Source organism: Notolepis coatsorum, assembly GCF_963971535.1.
Source record: "Notolepis coatsorum genome assembly, chromosome: 14".
NCBI classification, from domain to species: domain Eukaryota; kingdom Metazoa; phylum Chordata; class Actinopteri; order Aulopiformes; family Paralepididae; genus Notolepis; species Notolepis coatsorum.
The window spans coordinates 98077965-98100947 of record NC_140178.1 but is presented as its reverse complement, the minus strand read 5'-3'; the positions used below and the strand labels follow the sequence as shown (position 1 = coordinate 98100947).

General features: G+C 44.6%; 1 protein-coding gene across 1 annotated transcript in view; it reads left to right on the top strand.

Annotated features, from left to right (window-relative positions):
- socs7 (suppressor of cytokine signaling 7) overlaps positions 1-22983 on the top strand; it is a 58309-nt gene that overhangs the window by 23602 nt on the left and 11724 nt on the right. The window contains exons 3-5 of the mRNA XM_084329762.1: positions 10893-11015; positions 17262-17410; positions 22499-22667. Of these exons, the coding sequence (XP_084185888.1) occupies positions 10893-11015; positions 17262-17410; positions 22499-22667 (441 nt within the window). The remainder of the gene's footprint in view (positions 1-10892; positions 11016-17261; positions 17411-22498; positions 22668-22983) is intronic.

Genomic DNA, 22983 nt, shown 5'->3' with positions numbered 1-22983 from the left:
GATTAATTGCCCCCGAAAATATCGCGATAAGCGATATTATTGCGACCGGTTAGAGAATTTTTTTTATTTCCCCAAACTTTTATTTTGAAGCCCACCGCTCCGTCTTTTCCGGTGTTTAGACTTTTATTTTTGAAGCCCACCGACCGGACGGAAGTATTTTGTGATTATCCTAAGCAGAAACTATGAGCCGACAACTTGGGCTAATGATATGATGTTTTTGAGCTAATGATAAAACAAATTGTTGGTGAACAACTAACTTTAGGTTAGTTTTAACGTTAGCTACTAACGTTAGATGCAGCTACTACAGCAATCAACGATGAGGAGGAAGCGTCAAAGCAGTATATAATATAATAGCTGTGGTGCGTAAGCACTGCAGCACGACTAGAAACTACGGAGTGTTATAATAAATTAATTCATGTTTAACTTGTCCCGTGTCCAGTCCTTTGACTAGCCCCACCCGTTAATTGTAAACAATGATGCATGTAATTGTATTAACGTTATTCTGTGTTGTACTTGTAGCTATGCTATACGTTGTATTTCGTTTGTAGCTAATGTTGTTAGCATTGAATGAGCATCAACGAACGCTAGATCTTTAATCTTTATTTAGCAGTCCAGTTTCTCCGGGCAGTAGCGAGTAACTACTTGGGTCTAAAAATAGCTAACGTTACACTACAAATAATGCTACTTGGTTAAAAGGAGCAACACTATTGAGAAATGTCTATGTGGCGTTGCCCCACGGAGCTCCCGTGCTGTACTCTAGTAACGTCAGCGGCCGCCTCCCAACACGGACAGTGACTGAGGGGCACTGGTTCCGCCTCATTAAAACAAACGCGCAAATAGCAATTAATCGCGCCCGTCAAAATCATTGCATTCATTTTAATTATCGCAGCAATTAATCGATTTATTGCTTATCGCGGCAGGCCTACTTGCATATATATACTGTATAAAACACTGCAGTCTTTGATTTCACTGTTTTTATTAGGCACGTTTTCACAACAACCAAAAAAGCAAATAGGCCCTACTCAATATCGTACATTGCAGTACTGTGTTCAGATAAAGCAAAACAAAATTAAAAAAGGATAAAAAAAAAAAAAAATACACTATACTGTAAACACAGAAAATCATGGCAATTGTGCATATGTTGGGTATTGTATGGACTTAGTTTTGCATGATGATGCAGAAGCCCTTGAAGGGATTTAGGGGTCTAAGCTGAAGAGCTTCTCCTCCTCAGAATATTCCTTTTTTTTGTTACATAATGTAAAATTACAGATTCATACCTTCAAAATAAGCCATCAATTGTCAAATTTGAGCCGAATTTCCTTGATGCACAGATCGCCACTTCCGGTTTAGCGTGAGTGTAACTCGCCCGACCATCCACCAGGCGGCGGTATTGAGGCGTTGCAATCTCAGACAGGGTGCCGCTGCAGTCCGGAGGAAGGCTGGATGAATTATGAATGCCATGGCAAAAAAATGAAAAATAGATCCCAAAAACGATTTACACGGTTGTTGGCGTTCAACGCATGGCGGGCAATAACGTCTTACGCCGTTTATGGCGCACAATGTGTTAATGTTGTGGGACTTGTACAGCACTTTGTTCAACTTTGTCAGTTAAAGTTAAAAACCTTTTTAAATCTTAGACAAACGAAACACTTTGCTTTCATGAAATATTGTATGCCGTCATTTGAGGCTTTATAAAAGCAGCACAATGAACACAAATCTGTCAGTGCCGAGTCCGACCTCATCTTAAATAACAAACAGCATTGCTTGTTGTAATTAACAAAGAGAGGCAGAGTTGATTTTGCACACAAAGAAAAGAAAATACATATTTTCTATTTTATTTTAATATAATCGAAAAAAAATTCATATTCGAATCCCATGCCCATCGAACGAAGCTTCGAAGTATTTAAGACGGCCCTAGTCCATATAAAATGCATATAAATGCAATGATTAATTAATTAATGAATGGTACTTTGTGTGTAAGACCGGTTCACTCTCATTAGGGTTGGGTACCGTTCACATTTGAATCGATACCCAACGGTACCTTTTTTCGGTACTTTAGTTTCTAAAAATGTAATCTACCTACCTCAGTTGTAAAAAAAAAAATTCCCAACTTCAAATGATTTATTATCATTATTATTTATTTAGAACAATTTGTTAATATATATATATAATATTGCAGCGAGCGTTGTCTGCATCTAGCTTTGTAAAGTGTAACCACACTTGCGACCGTTTTCAGCTTGCCATTGCCCCGACTGCTTTGTTGTTGTTGAATCAAGTCAAATCCTAGGTAAGCGTGTATTGTGCGGCACACTTCATAGGTTTTCGTTTAGCTGTAAACGAAACGTTGACGTCATCGGACTAAAAAAAAGAAAAAAAACAGTACCGAAATGTGGCACCGGTTGATCTCACGTGAATCGGTACTCGGTAGTACCGACGTGATTGGGTCGGTACCCTTAAACGTACCGTATTCGGTACCCATCCCTAACTCTCATGTGAGAATTCTTCTCATGTGTCCTCGTCTCTTTCTTCTCTGCTGAGGGACGGGACGCAGCTCTCAGTGGAGCAGAGGAAAGGATAGTGGGCATGCAGGAAGTGTTAAAAGGTTTGTCAGTGTCTCACTTTGGGGGACAGGCGTTTGTGGTCGGGGCCTGTTGTTGTTGTTGTTGTTGTTGTAGGCCACTACAAATAAGTAGTGTAGAAACCTTGCAGTTGACAGCCTGGGAGGACGAGATAAAACACTCCTGTCACCCTGGTTTCCACCTCATTTCACCAAGGAGCACTTTAAAGGAACATGGCAACACTACGGGGAAACGTCTCTCTCCAGAGTCGAGAGGATATATACCAAATCTCTGTCCTTTCAGTAGAAGCTATCCGGCCTGCAAACTAGCCTAGCTTAGCATAAATGAATGGAAGCGGCTACGGACCAGCTAGCTGTTGGCCAGTAACACCTCTCTCTGAGTTTTAAACTAGGTTAGTGGTCCGTATCTGCTTGCCGATGCTGTTCAGGGTGCTCCAGGATTTATATATAGTTTATATCTAAAACGGCTACATTTCTTTGGGGTGCTTTGGTCCTCCTAGGGGGCGCTATATCATCATCAACAGAGATGATCATCTGGTCTCAAGTTTCAAGCAAACAAATAGTTAATAACATCCAGTGTACGTCTTCTCCTGGACGCTTGAAGCCTTTTTACAATGCATCCGCGTTTCTGGGTTCCCGTTTTGCGCTCTGATTGGCCAGGTCATGTGACATGAGCGCCAATCGTGGGACGGCAAGTTTCTACACTGGTTAAGCTTAGGCACTCTTCGAAGTTGGTTAAGGTTAGAGTTTGTCTTAGAGCGTGACGGCAAGTTCTTTCGCCGGTTAAGCTTAGGCACTCTTTCGAAGTTGGTTAAGGTTAGAGTTTGTCTTAGAGCATGGCGATAGAACGCCAGGTAGTTTGCAGGCTGTTCGACGTGGAAATGGGCAAACACGCTATTGGGCGCACATGTCACATGACCTGGCCAATCAGAGCGCCGGAAACGCGGATGCGTTGTAAAAAGGCTACACGCCTCCTGGACCCATAGCTACTTCCTGCTCTCTTGCTCTTCTTCTGGGGTTCTCTTTGTAGTTATTCTTCTACTGTTTAAACTCTGCTAACATTCTGTCCTTTTTATACTAACTTTTTCTTTCTCTTTTCCTTCTGTCTCTTCCCCCACCTGTATGTGTGTTTCTGACATTGTGTGACACTATGTGTGTGTGTGACTGTGTGTGTGTGACCAGGTGAGACGGTGTCTCTTGTTGATGTGGATATTTCTCGGAGGGGGGTCAACTCTCTGCACCCCCCCACCCCCCCTCCCCCGCCCAGACGGAGCCTGAGTCTGCTTGGTACTTTTCTTTCTTTCTTTCTTTCTTTCTTTCTTTCTTTCTTTCTTTCTTTCTTTCTTTCTTTCTTTCTTTCTTTCTTTCTTTCTTTCTTTCTTTCTTTCTTTCTTTCTTTCTTTCTTTCTTTCTTTCTTTCTTTCTTTCTTTCTTTCTTTCTTTCTTTCTTTCTTTCTTTCTTTCTTTCTTTCTTTTGTAGTGGAAAATGTGCATGGCTGGGAGAGGTAGGAAGGGGTTAATGTCGGATGATGTGTAAGAATGTGTGTTTTGGGATAGTTCAAACTTCCAAGGCCTGTTGGTTTGCCCGGGGAAGGTAAACAGCGTAAGGGGAGACAGGGTGGTCCGATAAGGGGTCGACAGGACCTCGATGATTCCGGGAAAGGGAGATGAGTGGAAACCATCATCATATGTCATGTTGGGGCGGGGGCTGGAAGAAGATATTATCTGTGCACGTAGAGTTGGGGGGGGGTCAGAGTGATTTTTCGTTGTGGTATGCCAGCTTGGTAATCCATAGACCTATCTTCCTTCAAAATCTTCTGTTAACTTCTATTTCTTGAATAAATTAGAAACACCTGTTAAATTGGAATGTCTCCTGCTGTGTCAACACAACTAAGCCACTACTCTTTCTTTCTTTCTTTCTTTCTTTCTTTCTTTCTTTCTTTCTTTCTTTCTTTCTTTCTTTCTTTCTTTCTTTCTTTCTTTCTTTCTTTCTTTCTTTCTTTCTTTCTTTCTTTCTTTCTTTCTTTCTTTCTTTCTTTCTTTCTTTCTTTCTTTCTTTCTTCCATTATTTTTCCCTCTCTTTCCCACGGCACGCTGGTCACTCACTCACTCACTCACTCCACTCACTCACTCACTCACTCACTCACTCACTCACTCACTCAGTTCACTCACGTCGATCTGGCAGGGATGTTTTCTCAGATGGATGCGATTGGAGTCATGTGTGAGAGAGAGAGGTCCCCAAAATATACATGAATACCTATGGAGAGAGAGACTGAGAGAGTGTGGTCCCAAATAGACATGAGTACTTACAGAGAGAGAGAGAGTGTGGTCCCAAATATACATGAATACTTACAGAGAGATGGATTTTTTGGCAAATCCATCCAAGTAGTTTAATTTTGCATAACATGACAATTGAACATGAATCCCGTCAACTCTCAGTGACATAAACCATTAACAATAAAAAAAGAAATGGTTCCGACACTAACTAAGGACACGGCATGTCATGTGACTGAAAGCTCCTCCCTCCCGTGCGCGTCACTCAGGTGCTTCTTCTCTGCTCCCGGCGGCGCATGACCCGAGGCTGCCCCCTGGTGGTCACTTCTCGATGAGGGAGTCCAGCTGTTCCTGAAGAGAGGCCAGCTGCTCCATCTCCCGCTCCTCCTGCTGCACGATCTCATTCAACAGCGCCTGGAAACGGTGCTTGAGGGCCTGGTTCTCCACCTTCATGATGAGCTCCTCCTGCTGCTTCTTGCGCGCGCGCGTCTCCTGCAGCTTGGTCTTCACGCCGTTCAGCTGCACCTGGAACTCCATCACGATCTGGTTGTTCCCGTCGCTCTCGTGTCGCGCCGAGTCGGAGTCGTCCAGCTTGTCGTGCAGCTGTCGCACCAGGTCGTCCTCCGTGTCCATGATGTTCAGGTCCTCGTCCTCCAGGTGTCGGTCGTCCTCGTCCTCACTGCTGCTGCTGATGTCGTTGAAGATCTCCCTCAACTCGTCGCGCTGGGCTGAGGAGCCGTGGCCCATCTTGTGCCCCGAGGTGCCCGGGGAGGAGTCCAGGTTGGCCAGGGAGCCTTGCTGCTCGGGCTCCTTGGTCTCGTCCTCCGCGATCAGCTCCCACCGGACGCTGACAGCCTCTGCGTCGGTGCTCAGCAATCTCTTCACCTCCTTCTCCACATCAGGAGACTCGATGTACTTCTTCTTCGCCGCCTTGCGGAACCTCCTCTTGCGTGTGTTCTTCAGCGGAGAGGTGATGCCGTGGTTCCAGACAAACTTCTTGTCCTTGTCCTATTTCAACCTTCTCTCCCGCCGTCCTCCCGTTAAAATATTTCCCCGTATTTTTTTATTTATACAAAATGGCTGCAATTCCCCTCCGTGACGACAGGTGGCAGCAGTGTAGATTAGAACGTTAGGACAGGAAGTCAGACCGGAAGACGGTATTGATATCCAAATGGTTTATTTGCAAAGTCTCTCTTTACAGAAGTGGTCCTAAATCTACTTTCCTAAATATTCCTGTCACTCCTACAAATACTAATACAAGTGGCTCCTACCAGCTACAAGTACTAATACAGGCCACAAGTACTACTACAAGGTAAGAAAACTGTATTTTCCCAGTCTCCAAAATCACAGCCGACTCGACCGATGAAAATTCCTTCATTGGCTTCTGGCTTCAGTCCATGGTTGAGTCCATCCGTTCGGTCCTATTCAGTCTGGTCGAAGATGCAAAAAGACCCATTCTGAGGAAACACAATGTTTGGTTATGACGTCATACGGTGACATCACGAAGGTTCCAGAACTTTCTATTATGACGTCAAGTACTACTATGACATCACCCCAAACGTTCCGGACTGTTTTATGTTCTAGAAAGATCTATTCTGACATCACCACAAACGTTCTAGAAGATTCTATGTTCTAGAATGCTCTATTATGACAAATACGACGGTTCAATGACTCTCTCTAAATCCCATCAATATTAAACATTCATATAATACAATAACCTAAACCCATATAGCTTTGGCTCTTACACCGGCCCCTAATTGTCCTTAATTTGTTTTTGTCTGTTTCTGATTTCTCTGATTTTCTCCCCGTCCCAATTAGTCGTTGTGCCAATTCCCCCCCCTCCCCTACCTGGCTGCTGTATGCATGTTCTCCTACGAGTCGGTACAAGGGCGTCCCGAGTCAATCGCACGCTTCCTCCGAGACGTGCGCCGACAGCCAGTGACGTCTTTTCACTTGGCAGCGAGGACTCTCATTGGTGAAGTGTAACGCGTGGGAGGGCACGCTATCTCCACCAAGTCCTGCCCCGCTTAGCAAGCACAGAGACCTGACCTGTAGGCGTCGCTGTCCACAATGCCAGATTCCCACCCGCCAACTTCCCCACCCCCTAATACTGCCAATTGTATTAGTGTGAACGGCCAGCCAAGCTGGTGGCAACGCCGAGAGCTGGGCTCGAACCCAGCATCTCCTGCGTTGGTGACGAGCGCAATCTCCGCTACGCCACCTGACCGCCCCTAATTGTCCTTCTAATCTAGAAACAATTACTAACTACTAAAAACCAAGGAGCCAAACCAAACACTATTTCAACAGAGAAGTGTCTCTGCTGCGGGATTACCAATACCTGGTGCCAGAGGTCACTAGTACATGGCACACCGTAGGAGGACGGTCCTTACCACCGCCTCAGGCAGCCTCTTGGAGAAGACCGACCTTGGTGATAGGTCCATCTAAAATGGTCGTCTTTGTCTTGACACTTGACAGCGCCGGAGAGCGTCAATGAAGGAGTCTGTATCCAACGACGCGGCCACCTCAAGGTTGACGGCACGGATAGCCAGACAGGTGAAGATGCAACCCCACCTCTTCACGACACTTCTGCCGCGTTTGACTTCGAACGGACCGAAGTAGTCTACCCCAGTGTTGGTGAAAGGGGGGTCATCTGGAAGAACCCTGTCCTGGGGTAAATCCGCCATCTGTTGTTGTCCAGCAGCCCCATGTGAGCGTCGACAGGTTACACACCTAGAGAGGACTCTTCGTATGGCCGTGTGAGCTCCAGGGATCCAAAACTTGAGTCGCAGCTTGTACAATACGTGGTTGCGACCGCTGTGACCCACATTCTGGTGGATGTCTCGGAGTATAAGCACCGTTACATGGAAATCCTTGGGTAGGATGGCTGGGTGTTTAGCCTCTTCAGGCATCGCCGATTTGTCAAGCCTTCCACCTACTCTGAGGATTCCCTCTTGCAGTACTGGCTGGAGCTTAGCGATATGACTGCTCTTATTGACGTAGTCACCCTTCCGAAGCGCGGCGATTTCTTCTGAGTATTTCTGTCGCTGACTGTAACGAATGATCTCAAGCTCTGCTTCCTTTATATTCTCCACAGTGAGGTTGGTCTTCTCCAGGCTTGCCTTGAAGATCTCCATTTGTATCTGTACCTCAGACTGTGGGAGCGAGGCATTCATCTTCTTTCTCTTGCGGTACAGCATCCGCAGAATGCTTCTAAACCTCAGCATCCAACCTACTGCCTTCTTGAGCCGGTTCCAATTGGAGTAATATTCCAGGAACTGCTGAACCGGGTCGAACTGCTCTTGAGCTGCAGTAGCGCTGACCACGGCGTTCTTTACCTCTGGATCCTCCGTGGTTAGGTCCTCCTGGTGTTCTGGGTTCCGAGGCCATTCCTCTTCGGGCTTCATGAGGAATTCCGGCCCCTGTATCCAAGTCTCATTGCGCAGGAATGATTCCACATTGAGTCCTCTCGACGCGTGGTCAGCAGGATTGGTTTCAGTATTTACATACCGCCACTGTCCTACTTCTGACAGCTTCAAGATGGTCTCCACTCGATTCGCTACGAAGGTGCGAAACCTACTGGTTCTGTTTGCGATGTATTTGAGCACAGTGGTGCTGTCAGACCAGAACATAGATTGGTGTAAGGGGAGCTCCAGCTCGGATCTCAAGGTCCTGTCCATGCTCGCGGCCAAGGTAGCGGCTGCTAGTTCCATGCGCGGGATAGTAAGGGGCTTGAGCGGTGCCACTCGCCTTTGCCATGACGAAGGCAACATGAAGCTGGCTGTCATCCCGCTTCTGTAGCAGATAGCTCACCGTTCCGTAACCTTCTTGGCTAGCATCTGCGAAGTGATGCAGCTGGTTGCCTGTTGCTTTGCCAAAGCCCCTGGGCTTGAAACTCCGAGGCACTCCGAAATCCTCCAACAGACGAAGGTCCTCCATCCAGCTGGACCATTGTAGAGCTAGGTGCTCGGGAATATCGTCAAATAGACATGAATTCTTACAGAGAGAGAGAGAGAGAGAGAGAGTGTGGTCCCAAATAGACATGAGTACTTACAGAGAGAGATAGTGTGGTTCCTTCCAAATAGACATGAGTACTTACAGAGAGAGAGAGTGTGGTTCCTTCCAAATGGACATGAATACTTACAGAGAGAGAGTGTGGTCCCAAATAGACATGAATACTTACAGAGAGAGAGAGAGAGAGAGTGTGGTCCCAAATAGACATGAGTACTTACAGAGAGAGATAGTGTGGTTCCTTCCAAATAGACATGAGTACTTACAGAGAGAGAGAGTGTGGTTCCTTCCAAATAGACATGAGTACTTACAGAGAGAGAGAGTGTGGTTCCTTCCAAATGGACATGAATACTTACAGAGAGAGAGAGTGTGGTCCCAAATAGACATGAATACTTATGGAGAGAGAGAGTGTGGTCCCAAATAGACATGAATACTTACGGAGAGAGAGAGAGTGTGGTCCCAAATAGACATGAATACTTACGGAGAGAGAGAGAGAGAGAGTGGTCCCAAATAGATATGAATACTTACGGAGAGAGAGAGAGTGTGGTCCCAAATAGACATGAATACTTGCAGAGAGAGAGAGAGAGAGAGAGAGAGAGAGAGAGAGAGAGAGAGAGAGAGAGAGAGAGAGTGTGGTCAGGCAAGCGATACCGGAGTCTTAAGGCGAGCACAGAAAGACTCCGAAGAAGCTTCTATCCCCAGGCCATCAGGCTGCTCAACGAACAATAAACACTATGCAACAACCATCAAATGCACACAGCACACACACCCACACGCACACACTCACTTAAACAAACAACACACTGCAGCACCCACTCTCCACACTTTAGATCACAGAAACACACTTTACACTTTATATTTATTGGTAAAGGATTTGCACTACAACTCGTACACCTTACTGTAAATTGTACCTAAATTGTACCTCATCCCATTTCTGCTCTGCACTATATAGTATTGTATATTAGTACATTGCATAGTATATTGTATATTGTATGGTAACTCAGTTACTTCTATTCTGCATCGAACATTGTACATATGTCTATACTGAACACTGTGACCTCTATTTTTACTTCTATTCTACATGCTATACTATTTTATTTCGTACTTATCTTGTCTAGCACAGTCTCTGGAGCGTAACAGTAAGAAGCATTTTGTATAAAAGTATTCTGTACTTCTGTATGACAACTATTAAAGAAACTTGAAACTTGAACAAATAGACATGAATTCTTATGGAGAGAGAGAGCGTGGTCCCAAATAGACATGAATTCTTACAGAGAGAGAGAGAGTGAGTGAGAGTGTGGTCCCAAATAGACATGAATACTTACAGAGAGAGAGAGAGTGGTCCCAAATAGACATGAATACTTACGGAGAGAGAGTGTGGTCCCAAATATACATTAATACTTACGGAGAGAGAGAGAGAGTGTGGTCCCAAATGTACATGAATACTTACGGAGAGAGAGTGTGGTCCCAAATAGACATGAATTCTTACAGAGAGAGAGAGAGTGAGAGTGTGGTCCCAAATAGACATGAATACTTACGGAGAGAGAGATAGTGTGGTCCCAAATAGACATGAATACTTACGGAGAGAGAGTGTGGTCCCAAATAGACATGAATTCTTACAGAGAGAGAGAGAGAGTGAGAGTGTGGTCCCAAATAGACATGAATACTTATGGAGAGAGAGATAGTGTGGTCCCAAATAGACATGAATACTTACGGAGAGAGAGTGTGGTCCCAAATAGACATGAATTCTTACAGAGAGAGAGTGTGGTCCCAAATGGACATGAATACTTACGGAGAGAGAGTGTGGTCCCAAATGGACATGAATACTTACGGAGAGAGAGTGTGGTCCCAAATGGACATGAATACTTACGGAGAGAGAGTGTGGTCCCAAATGGACATGAATACTTACAGAGAGAGAGAGAGAGAGAGAGAGAGTGTGGTCCCAAATGGACCCCACATTCCATCTAGATATTTCTTTCTTCCCACGTGGCTCTACCTTGACGTTCTGTTGTTGTTATTGTTGTTGTCCCAGATGACTTTGGCGCGGCTCCACAGCAGCAGGGGCCCCTGGGGGCCTCCATGCAGTCCCTCCCCCCTCGGCCCCTGGCCCTGCCCCCCTCTATCAGCACCATCCAGCACAGCCTCAGCCTCAATGGTGAGACACACACACACACACACACACATACACATACACACACAGACACACATACAGACACACACACTCACTGACACACATACAGACACACACACTCACTGACACACACACACACACACACACACACACACACACACACACACACACACACACACACACACACACACACTCCGGCTCCTCCTGACAGCAGTCGAAGTGACCTTGAGCAAGACACTTTACTACACACACACACACACACACTTACACACACACACACACACACACACACACAAGTTTCTGTTGGTGCCATTCCACCTGTAAGACATCAATGTCCCAGCAGGCAAATGAGAAAAAGACTGTCAAAACAATTGATTTGGCTGTATCAAGAATTTCATCAAGTACAAGTCATATATATTCATAATATATTTTTATTGAAAAGCAGGCTACTTTATATTCCAAATAAAACAAGTCCAGTCAATAGACTTGCATGCACGATGTGCATAGGGTTAGTGTCTGACTAGCTTAGATGTTGATGGAAGACTCAGACTGTTGCCTGTGTTATTGAGGTGTTTCAGGCTTTGTTTTTGTCTAAGTGAACGAGAGAGAAATTAGACTTTTCAGTTGCCTCTCTGAAGTCCAGTTCAGCACCATGGACAGCGCAGAGCCACAGCTCTGCCATGTACGAGAGAGAGAGCTCTCTGCTATGTACTGAAGAGAGAGATAGAGCTCTCTGCTATGTACTGAAGAGAGAGATAGAGCTCTCTGCTATGTACTGAAGAGAGAGAGAGAGAGAGCTCTCTGCTATGTACTGAAGAGAGAGAGAGAGAGCTCTGCTATGTACTGAAGAGAGAGAGAGAGCTCTCTGCTATGTACTGAAGAGAGAGATAGAGCTCTCTGCTATGTACTGAAGAGAGAGATAGAGCTCTCTGCTATGTACTGAAGAGAGAGATAGAGCTCTCTGCTATGTACTGAAGAGAGAGAGAGAGCTCTCTGCTATGTACTGAAGAGAGAGATAGAGCTCTCTGCTATGTACTGAAGAGAGAGAGAGAGCTCTCTGCTATGTACTGAAGAGAGAGAGAGAGCTCTCTGCTATGTACTGAAGAGAGAGATAGAGCTCTCTGCTATGTACTGAAGAGAGAGAGAGAGCTCTCTGCTATGTACTGAAGAGAGAGAGAGAGCTCTCTGCTATGTACTGAAGAGAGAGATAGAGCTCTCTGCTATGTACTGAAGAGAGAGAGAGAGCTCTCTGCTATGTACTGAAGAGAGAGAGAGAGCTCTCTGCTATGTACTGAAGAGAGAGATAGAGCTCTCTGCTATGTACTGAAGAGAGAGAGAGAGCTCTCTGCTATGTACTGAAGAGAGAGAGAGCTCTGCTATGTACTGAAGAGAGAGAGAGAGCTCTCTGCTATGTACTGAAGAGAGAGAGAGAGCTCTCTGCTATGTACTGAAGAGAGAGAGAGAGAGCTCTGCTATCAGGGGAGGAAATTAGGCCACTTTACTCGCCAATTGCGAGTATTTTTTACGTTTGGCGAGTAATTCATGAAGAGCACTCGCCAGTCTGGTGAGTACTAGTAATTACAAAACAAAACAAAAAAATCATTCTGCAATCTGCTGATTCGCTCACTGACACAAACCGAACTCTGACTCCCCCCTTGATTCCTCCCATTTGCGCCACATAATAATCAGACCATAACCAATGAACATCATCGTTGTACAGATGCGCTCTAAGCTCCTCCAATGAACACTCGTTTTCTAGAAGATGCCGCCCATCTAGGGGAAGTGGACAGACCACTGACTGCGCGCAGACCTACAAACTCCTGCCACCGGCAGTCGCCAGTCGGCTTGACAACGTAGACAAACTTACAAAAACACATGAGTGGATGAAAATAATTGCATGTAGAGTCGTCGCTTTCGGATATCGGTGCGGTCTGACATGGGGGCGAACAACAGCACGCGACGCGTCTCCTTCGAGTCGGATGAGAATGACAAGTCAACAACATTAGCCGGCTAGCTACCTAGCATGTAACAAGCTACCATAACGCGCATTCAACATAGTGGACTATACTGAGCGGCTTTGCTTAAATGCAGCCGAGTGACATTTTATTATTACCGGGTTTCCCAGCATATCACCACTCGCCCATATGCCCTTCACAACGGTGATGTTGTCATATTTGGCATTCAGAATACACCCGCTGAACCCCTAGCGTTGTCGATTCGGTTCCAATGTATTGTCATCTTACAGCACAAGTACAGTACAACCAGAATACATTTGGCATACAACCAGAGTGCAAATGTAACAAGTCAAGTTCAAGTTGTTTTATTTAGCTATTACATTACAGTGAAATGCTTGGTTCTTTCACTGCCCAACCCAGTATTGATTGAAAACTTTAACAGATTGCAGAATGGGTACAATACAGTACAGCTCAATACACACAATTGTTAAGGGGATGCAGACCAGAGAAGGACTTTAGTCTTGTTTACATCAGGGTCCCCCATTTCAGTCCTGTTTGCTTAATGCCTTGTCCACTTCCTCCACACCAATATGTTATGATGAATTGAAAATGGGGGACCCTGATGTAAACAAGACGAAAGTCTTTCTCTCGTCTGCATCCCCTTAACAATTGTATGTATTGAACTGTACTGTACCCATTCTGCAATCTGTGAATACACTTTTCAATCAATCAATCCCTTCAACCCTGCTCCTGTCAAACCTGCTCTTTCCATTCCCTCCATCATGTCCCCCCTTTCTGATGAATATTTCCTGCACTTAAGAGTCAGACACACATTCCTAGTAGTTGAGCTGTGATGAATGAGAACTTTATTTAACAGATTGCAGAATGGGTACAGTACAGTACGGCTCAATACATGCAATTGTTAAGGGGATGCAGACCAGAGAAAGACTTTCGTCTTGTTTACATCAGGGTCCCCCATTTTCAATTCATCATTCAGTATAACCTAGACCAGCCCAACCCAGCATCTTTCACTGCCCAGTTCAGCCCAACCCATATGTGATTTAATGATGTAATATTTTGAAGAGTAGAGACAGTGTGATTAATTTACTATGATTGAAAATCAATTTAGACGAAGACGTACAAAGAAGTAATTATCACAATTAGCGATTTTTTTTGTCTGGTAAAAAATCTATTTGGCTGGTAAAAAAAATCAGATACCCGCCAGTTGGCTGGTAAGCCAAAAAGTTAGTTTCCTCCCCTGTCTGCTATGTACTGAAGAGAGAGAGAGAGCTCTCTGCTATGTACTGAAGAGAGAGAGAGAGCTCTCTGCTATGTACTGAAGAGAGAGAGAGAGCTCTCTGCTATGTACTGAAGAGAGAGAGAGAGCTCTCTGCTATGTACTGAAGAGAGAGAGAGAGAGAGCTCTCTGCTATGTACTGAAGAGAGAGAGAGAGCTCTCTGCTATGTACTGAAGAGAGAGAGAGCTCTCTGCTATGTACTGAAGAGAGAGAGAGAGAGCTCTCTGCTATGTACTGAAGAGAGAGAGGGAGAGCTCTCTGCTATGTACTGAAGAGAGAGAGAGAGAGCTCTCTGCTATGTACTGAAGAGAGAGAGAGAGAGCTCTGCTATGTACTGAAGAGAGAGAGAGAGAGAGCTCTCTGCTATGTACTGAAGAGAGAGAGAGAGAGAGCTCTGCTATGTACTGAAGAGAGAGAGAGAGAGCTCTCTGCTATGTACTGAAGAGAGAGAGAGAGCTCTCTGCTATGTACTGAAGAGAGAGAGAGAGCTCTCTGCTATGTACTGAAGAGAGAGAGAGAGCTCTCTGCTATGTACTGAAGAGAGAGAGAGCTCTGCTATGTACTGAAGAGAGAGAGAGAGCTCTCTGCTATGTACTGAAGAGAGAGAGAGAGAGCTCTCTGCTATGTACTGAAGAGAGAGAGAGAGAGCTCTCTGCTATGTACTGAAGAGAGAGAGAGAGAGAGCTCTCTGCTATGTACTGAAGAGAGAGAGAGAGCTCTCTGCTATGTACTGAAGAGAGAGAGAGAGCTCTCTGCTATGTACTGAAGAGAGAGAGAGCTCTCTGCTATGTACTGAAGAGAGAGAGAGAGAGCTCTCTGCTATGTACTGAAGAGAGAGAGAGAGCTCTCTGCTATGTACTGAAGAGAGAGAGAGAGCTCTCTGCTATGTACTGAAGAGAGAGAGAGAGCTCTCTGCTATGTACTGAAGAGAGAGAGAGAGCTCTCTGCTATGTACTGAAGAGAGAGAGAGAGAGCTCTCTGCTATGTACTGAAGAGAGAGAGAGAGCTCTCTGCTATGTACTGAAGAGAGAGAGAGCTCTCTGCTATGTACTGAAGAGAGAGAGAGAGCTCTCTGCTATGTACTGAAGAGAGAGAGAGAGCTCTGCTATGTACTGAAGAGAGAGAGAGAGAGCTCTCTGCTATGTACTGAAGAGAGAGAGAGAGCTCTCTGCTATGTACTGAAGAGAGAGAGAGAGAGCTCTGCTATGTACTGAAGAGAGAGAGAGAGAGCTCTCTGCTATGTACTGAAGAGAGAGAGAGAGCTCTCTGCTATGTACTGAAGAGAGAGAGAGAGAGAGCTCTCTGCTATGTACTGAATAGAGAGAGAGAGAGCTCTCTGTTATGTACTGAAGAGAGAGAGAGAGAGCTCTTCTATGTACTGAAGAGAGAGAGAGAGAGCTCTCTGCTATGTACTATAGAGAGAGAGCTCTCTGCTATGTACTGAAGAGAGAGAGAGAGAGCTCACTGCTATGTACTGAAGAGAGAGATAGAGCTCTCTGCTATGTACTGAAGAGAGAGAGAGAGCTCTCTGTTATGTACTGAAGAGAGAGAGAGAGCTCTCTGCTATGTACTGAAGAGAGAGAGAGAGAGCTCTCTGCTATGTACTGAAGAGAGAGAGAGAGCTCTCTGCTATGTACTGAAGAGAGAGAGAGAGCTCTCTGCTATGTACTGAAGAGAGAGAGAGAGCTCTTCTATGTACTGAAGAGAGAGAGAGAGCTCTCTGCTATGTACTGAAGAGAGAGAGAGAGCTCTGCTATGTACTATAGAGAGAGAGCTCACTGCTATGTACTGAAGAGAGAGAGAGAGCTCTCTGCTATGTACTGAAGAGAGAGAGAGAGAGAGCTCTCTGCTATGTACTGAATAGAGAGAGCGAGAGAGAGAGCTCTCTGCTATGTACTGAAGAGAGAGAGCGAGAGAGAGAGCTCTGCTATGTACTGAAGAGAGAGAGAGAGAGATTTAAATATGTCGGACTTCCAACAGATTTTCCCGGTAAAAGAACGGTAATTACCAGATAACGGAAACTCTGACACACACACAATTATTTTTATTACTTGGTACTTGAAAATGCCACCAAATGATGGTTATACCATCTCTCTCTCAATCTCTGCATCTCTCTCTTTCCCTCACACTGTTTTTTTTCATATTTAAAGTTTTTATTTTTCACAAGCAAGACGATACATACATGACAAGACAAACTAAGACAAAATAATAATAATAATAATAATAATAATAATAATAATAATAATAATAATAATAATAATAATAATAATAATAATAATAATAACAAGGGGGTGAGGGGGGGGGGTGTGGCAGAGTGTTACAAAGGTTCAGTACACAAACATATTCCAGATAGTGATCTAATAAAGTTCCAGGGACCTTGAAGGCCATCGGGCCGATCACTCTCTTGAAGAGATAGAGCAGCCTGTTCCATTGATATCAAGTCCATGAAGTCCTTGCGCCAGTTCTCCAAACTGAAGCAGTTCGGTTTGCGTTCTTTCCAGTTCATTAAAATAATCCGTTTGCATGCTAGAAAAGCCAGTGCTACAATATTATTTACAATCTTTGCTTGAGCAGTGTCCATTTTTACACCCAATATACAAGTTATAGGGCAAGGATTAATGTCAATTTGGAGAGTAACTGACAGGTCCTCAGCAATGTCCAACCAAAATGTCCTAACAAGCGGGCAGTGCCACAGCAAGTGCATGAGCGTACCCTCTACTCCACACCCATGTCAGCACAATTTGGGTAGGGTGTGATTCATTTTATTCAGTGTACAGGGTGTTATATAGGCCCTGTGTAGTATCTTTAATTGTATAATTTTATATCTAACACATTTTGATATTTTAGTACTATTCCTAAGTGCTGCTTCCCATTGTGTTTCAGATATGGGTATACCCATGTCTCGCTCCCATTGGACTTTAGTTTGGGTATTGGTACTCATCTCCCTCACACTGTTGACTCATATTTGATCACCTGTGTGCATGTGCCTCTCTCTGTGTGTGTGTGTGTTACTGCAGACACCTTCCTGCGTGGTCTCCCCCGACCAATAGCGTTGCGTCCTGACGGCCTGCATGCTCCACCCAGACTGGCCCCCCGGCCCCTCCTCTGTCCACTCAGTCGGCCCGACGCCAGCAGCTTCGCCACCAGCCTCAGGGAGCTGGAGAAGGTAGGAGCACAGAGCGTCTGAGAGCTGGAGAAGGTAGGAGCACAGAGCGTCTGAGAGCTGGAGAAGGTAGGAGCACAGAGCGTCTGAGAGCTGGAGAAGGTAGGAGCACAGAGCGTCTGAGAGCTGGAGAAGGTAGGAGCACAGAGCGTCTGAGAGCTGGAGAAGGTAGGAGCACAGAGCGTCTAAGAGCTGGAGAAGGTAGGAGCACAGAGCGTCTGAGAGCTGGAGAAGGTAGGAGCACAGAGCGTCTGAGAGCTGGAGAAGGTAGGAGCACAGAGCGTCTGAGAGCTGGAGAAGGTAGGAGCACAGAGCGTCTGAGAGCTGGAGAAGGTAGGAGCACAGAGCGTCTGAGAGCTGGAGAAGGTAGGAGCACAGAGAGATGGAGAAGGTAGGAGCACAGAGAGATGGAGAAGGTAGGAGCACAGAGAGCTGGAGAAGGTAGGAGCACAGAGAGCTGGAGAAGGTAGGAGCTCAGAGAGATGGAGAAGGTAGGAGCTCAGAGAGCTGGAGAAGGTAGGAGCTCAGAGAGATGGAGAAGGTAGGAGCACAGAGAGATGGAGAAGGTAGGAGCACAGAGAGATGGAGAAGGTAGGAGCTCAGAGAGATGGAGAAGGTAGGAGCTCAGAGAGATGGAGAAGGTAGGAGCTCAGAGAGATGGAGAAGGTAGGAGCTCAGAGAGCTGGAGAATGTAGGAGCTCAGAGAGATGGAGAAGGTAGGAGCTCAGAGAGATGGAGAAGGTAGGAGCACAGAGAGATGGAGAAGGTAGGAGCACAGAGAGATGGAGAAGGTAGGAGCACAGAGAGATGGAGAAGGTAGGAGCACAGAGAGATGCAGAAGGTAGGAGCTCAGAGAGCTGGAGAAGGTAGGAGCTCAGAGAGATGCAGAAGGTAGGAGCACAGAGAGTTGGAGAAGGTAGGAGCACAGAGAGCTGGAGAAGGTAGGAGCTCAGAGAGATGGAGAAGGTAGGAGCACAGAGAGATGGAGAAGGTAGGAGCTCAGAGAGATGGAGAAGGTAGGAGCTCAGAGAGATGGAGAAGGTAGGAGCACAGAGAGATGGAGAAGGTAGGAGCTCAGAGAGATGGAGAAGGTAGGAGCACAGAGAGATGGAGAAGGTAGGAGCACAGAGAGATGGAGAAGGTAGGAGCTCAGAGAGATGGAGAAGGTAGGAGCTCAGAGAGATGGAGAAGGTAGGAGCTCAGAGAGATGGAGAAGGTAGGAGCTCAGAGAGATGGAGAAGGTAGGAGCACAGAGAGATGGAGAAGGTAGGAGCTCAGAGAGATGGAGAAGGTAGGAGCTCAGAGAGATGGAGAAGGTAGGAGCACAGAGAGATGGAGAAGGTAGGAGCACAGCGTCTGATGCAGGGCTGCTGGTCCTGCTCCACCACATTAGTTGACTAGTCGTTGCACGTTAATTATATATATATATATATTTTCAGTTTATTCTATACTTTAGCACTTTCCTTTGTTTTTAGCTATGCGACTTACTGTGAAGCACTTTGGTTGACAAGTGTCATGTCTAAATGTGCTATACAAATACATTTGATTGATTGACACAAAAACCACGGTTTTATATATATAAATTTATATATTATAAATTTATAAATTATATTATATATATTATATATATAAAACCGTGGTTTTTGTGTACCGTTATACCGTTACACCCCTAATATATACACAAAAACCACGGTTCGGTACGTACCTCGGTTTTGAAGTCACCGTTCGGTACGGGTTTTCGGTACAGTGGGGGGAAAGTTTAAGTTTATTCATTTGGCTTTCCATGTTCCACTCAGGGGTGATGCAGTAACTGTTAAGTAGGGCTGTCGATGAATATTCTATATTCAAATTAATGATCGACTTGTTAAAATAAACCTTTTTAAATGTATATTAGATTGTGGACCTGAATGCGCTGCATGACGGGTAGGAGACACGCGACGTCATTGAACTGAATACAAACAACCGCGACCACCATCCCTCAGAGTAAAACGTTATTTAATAGAGAAAGAAGCGTCATGCAGGTCCCTAATGGTAAATACTATTTCCTGTCTCATGCCAAGGAAAATATATCAATTCATGTTTATCACACGTTGTTTGGAGGCGCGTTGCTGTGTATGAATGTCCGTTCTATATGCTGCAAACTATCATTAATTTGATCTCCGAGAGACAGCCCCTTCTCAATAGAATAGAATAGAATCCTTTAATAATCCCGAGGGAAATTCTGCAAATCTAGCAATCTAGCACCAATCCTCCTCACGCACAGAGAGAGGGTGTGTGTGTGCGTTCGCCACACTATGAGGCTATGCTAAATTACAGGCAATCTCTCAGTGTTGTGCGTGGGCTGAACGAACATCCGGCCCTTTGTGCAAGTTATATTTTGGGAAGGGGTGATCTTGGATCTTGAATTCTGCACAACATTTCTTTTCCGGCACGGCCGACCCGGGTTCCATTCCCGGACCCGTCGTTATTTGCCGAATGTCTTCCCCCCACTCTGTCTCCCGTTCCTCCTCTCTCTCTCTCTACTGGACTGCCCAGTAGTAAAAAGCGATAAACACTAAAACATTTATCTTTCAAAAACAAAAACAAAAAAAAAGTTCTGCACGTGCGTTCCGTTGGTGGTTAACGTACCGTTGCATTTGTTCGGTACACAGCGCGTACTGAACCGAAGGTCCACTACTGAAACGGTTCAGTACGGATACGTGTACGTTACACCCCTAATATATATATATATATATATTAGAGGTGGGCATAGATTAATTTTTTAATCTAGATTAATCTATCTGCAATCCTGGATTTAATCTAGATTAATCTAGATTAAAATGGCTAAAAAAAAATAAAAAAAAAAAAACCTGCCGAAGGCATTCAAAATATGTGTGTTCTACCCAAATAATGACCAGAAGTAAGTCCTTACTTTTTCTTTCCTCCTTATGTTTCTCAGGCCAGGTGGCCCATTACACCATGAGCCCATCTCCCGTTTCCAAAATGCATTACAGACTGTTTGAAAAAGCTGTTTTGCTATGATAATTGGTAATGAAATATCAAAATAATGTTCAATAAGATGTACTTGTGTTTAATAAGTTGTTTTATTCAGAAGTTAACACAAATAAATAATATTACCAGTACAGTACAGTATCTAGCACACTCTCAGGTGCAAAACAGAAAGAATCATTTCAAACTTGAAAGATGTGACATGGCTTGAATCAACTGCTCCAGTGGAGTTGCTCAGTGGCCAATGGTGTCAACTGTGGTTGTAGGCTACTGGGCAGCTCCCAGGTGTGAATGGAACTGTGTGAATGTGAAGCAGGGCGTTCCTGAAAAAGAGCATCTGTGCTCAGCGAACCTACCCTGGGTAAATAAAGGTAAAAAAAAAAATGTAAAAAAAAAAAAAAATTTTTTTTTTTAGATTAACACTTTGGCTGCCTAAGGTTAAATTCATGATATACCATAGATTGCCAGCGCTATTTGTCTATGGAGAAAGTCCCCTTCTTTGCAGGGCTATAACTTTTTAAATTCTATTGCTACATTGCCATTATTAGGGCCCATTCAAAGTCCTATATGTATTGTTCATTGTGTAGCAACGTTAAACTTTTTCATTCACATATTCATAGTAAAGTATGGTCTAATGTATAAGTATGTTTTCATCTCTTTCTGCAGCTTTCTCCAGAACGTGATATATAGCCCCAAATGCATTATATTGATAATGAAATACAGTTTGATGGCAATCAGCGCGATATAAAAAATTCCAACTAGACGTACTTCTAGAAGTTACTACACGTCATCTGATGTTGACCGGATGGGCGAGGGGGCGTTTATAATTCCGTGGGCAGCGTTATACCAATCATCTAATGTGGGTCAAATGTTGATAATAGCAGTTAGTATCGAAGACGGTAACGTTACACGCTGAAAATCACCCCAGTCTCTGCGCGCCGTTGGGCGATCATCGTAGAGTAGAAATCTTATCATTATGGGATATATTTTTACCCGGTCCATCTCCAGCTTGTATAATGGTATATACGTCCAAATCATGTTGTTTATCGAGTTATTGCCAATCGATCACCGTGTAGCGTGACGAGCCAGAGTCCCATGACCTATAGCGATCGCCCGGAAGTACTACGGACGTCTGGGACAACCTCTATGCCACATCCTGTTTGGCGATTGCGCCGATCGGCCACCAGATGGCGCTCCTGAACCGCCAGAGAGCTCAGTGGGTCCTGCTGGTGGATCTCAGGCCAGCGGAGGGGACATATGAATCCGATCGCAGATTTTTGAAATATTGATATAAGGACGACGTAACGCGTCCTCCGGCAACTTTAGCATGGCCAGCAAAGACGTCTAAAGACGGTTCCCGGCAGTAAAGTGTTAATGCGTTAATTATATTATCGCGCGATACTAGTATAGCGTTAACGCAGCACGTTAACGCCATTAACGGCAATTATATTATCGCGCGATACTAGTATAGCGTTAACGCAGCACGTTAACGCCATTAACGGCCCAGCTCTAATATATATATAAGAAGTGTAAAAATTAAAGTTAATAACACTGTGCTACATTACAGAGAAATACAAAACCGTAATAATTTGCTTTTAAAATATGCATTTTACAAACACACACATGAAGCGAGCCGCCACTTATATATAGATAGGTTTTCGATCGTTTACAACATGTTTCCTACCGTGTGGTTGGTACTGGGGTTCTATATACTTATTTATATAACATGTTTTCTACAGTGTGGTTGGTACTGGAGTTCTATATACTGTATTTATATAACATGTTTTCTACATTGTGGTTGGTACTGGGGTTCTATATGCTGTATTTATATTAATATAACATGTGTTTTTTACAGTGTGGTTAGTACTGGGGGCCTATATAGTGTATTTATATTAACTTAATGTGTGTTTTTTACAGTGTGGTTGGTACTGGGGGCCTATATAGTGTATTTATATTAATATAACATGTGTTTTTTACAGTGTGGTTAGTACTGGGGGCCTATATAGTGTATTTATATTAACTTAATGTGTGTTTTTTACAGTGTGGTTAGTACTGGGGGCCTATATAGTGTATTTATATTAACTTAATGTGTGTTTTTTACAGTGTGGCTGGTACTGGGGGCCTATGAACTGGGAGGATGCAGAGATGAAGCTGAAGGGGAAGCCAGACGGGTCGTTCCTGGTGAGAGACAGTTCTGACCCGCGGTACATCCTCTCCCTCAGCTTCAGGTCCCAGGGAGTGACGCACCACACACGCATGGAGCACTACAGAGGTAACACACACACACACACACACACACACACACACACACACACACACACACACACACACACACACACACACACACATCTTGGTACTCTGTACTAGAAAATGCCACCAAATGCCAAATATACTGTTGTGTTAATTCTGTTTTGATATTATTTTAAAGATAATTTTTTTTCTTGTTTCCTTTCTTTCTCTCTCACTATCCCCCTCTATCTATCTCTCCATCTCTCTATCTCTCTCCCTCCATCTCTATCTATCTCTCTCCCTCCATCTCTCTCCATCTCCCCATCTCTTTCTCGATCTCTCACCATCTCTATTAATCT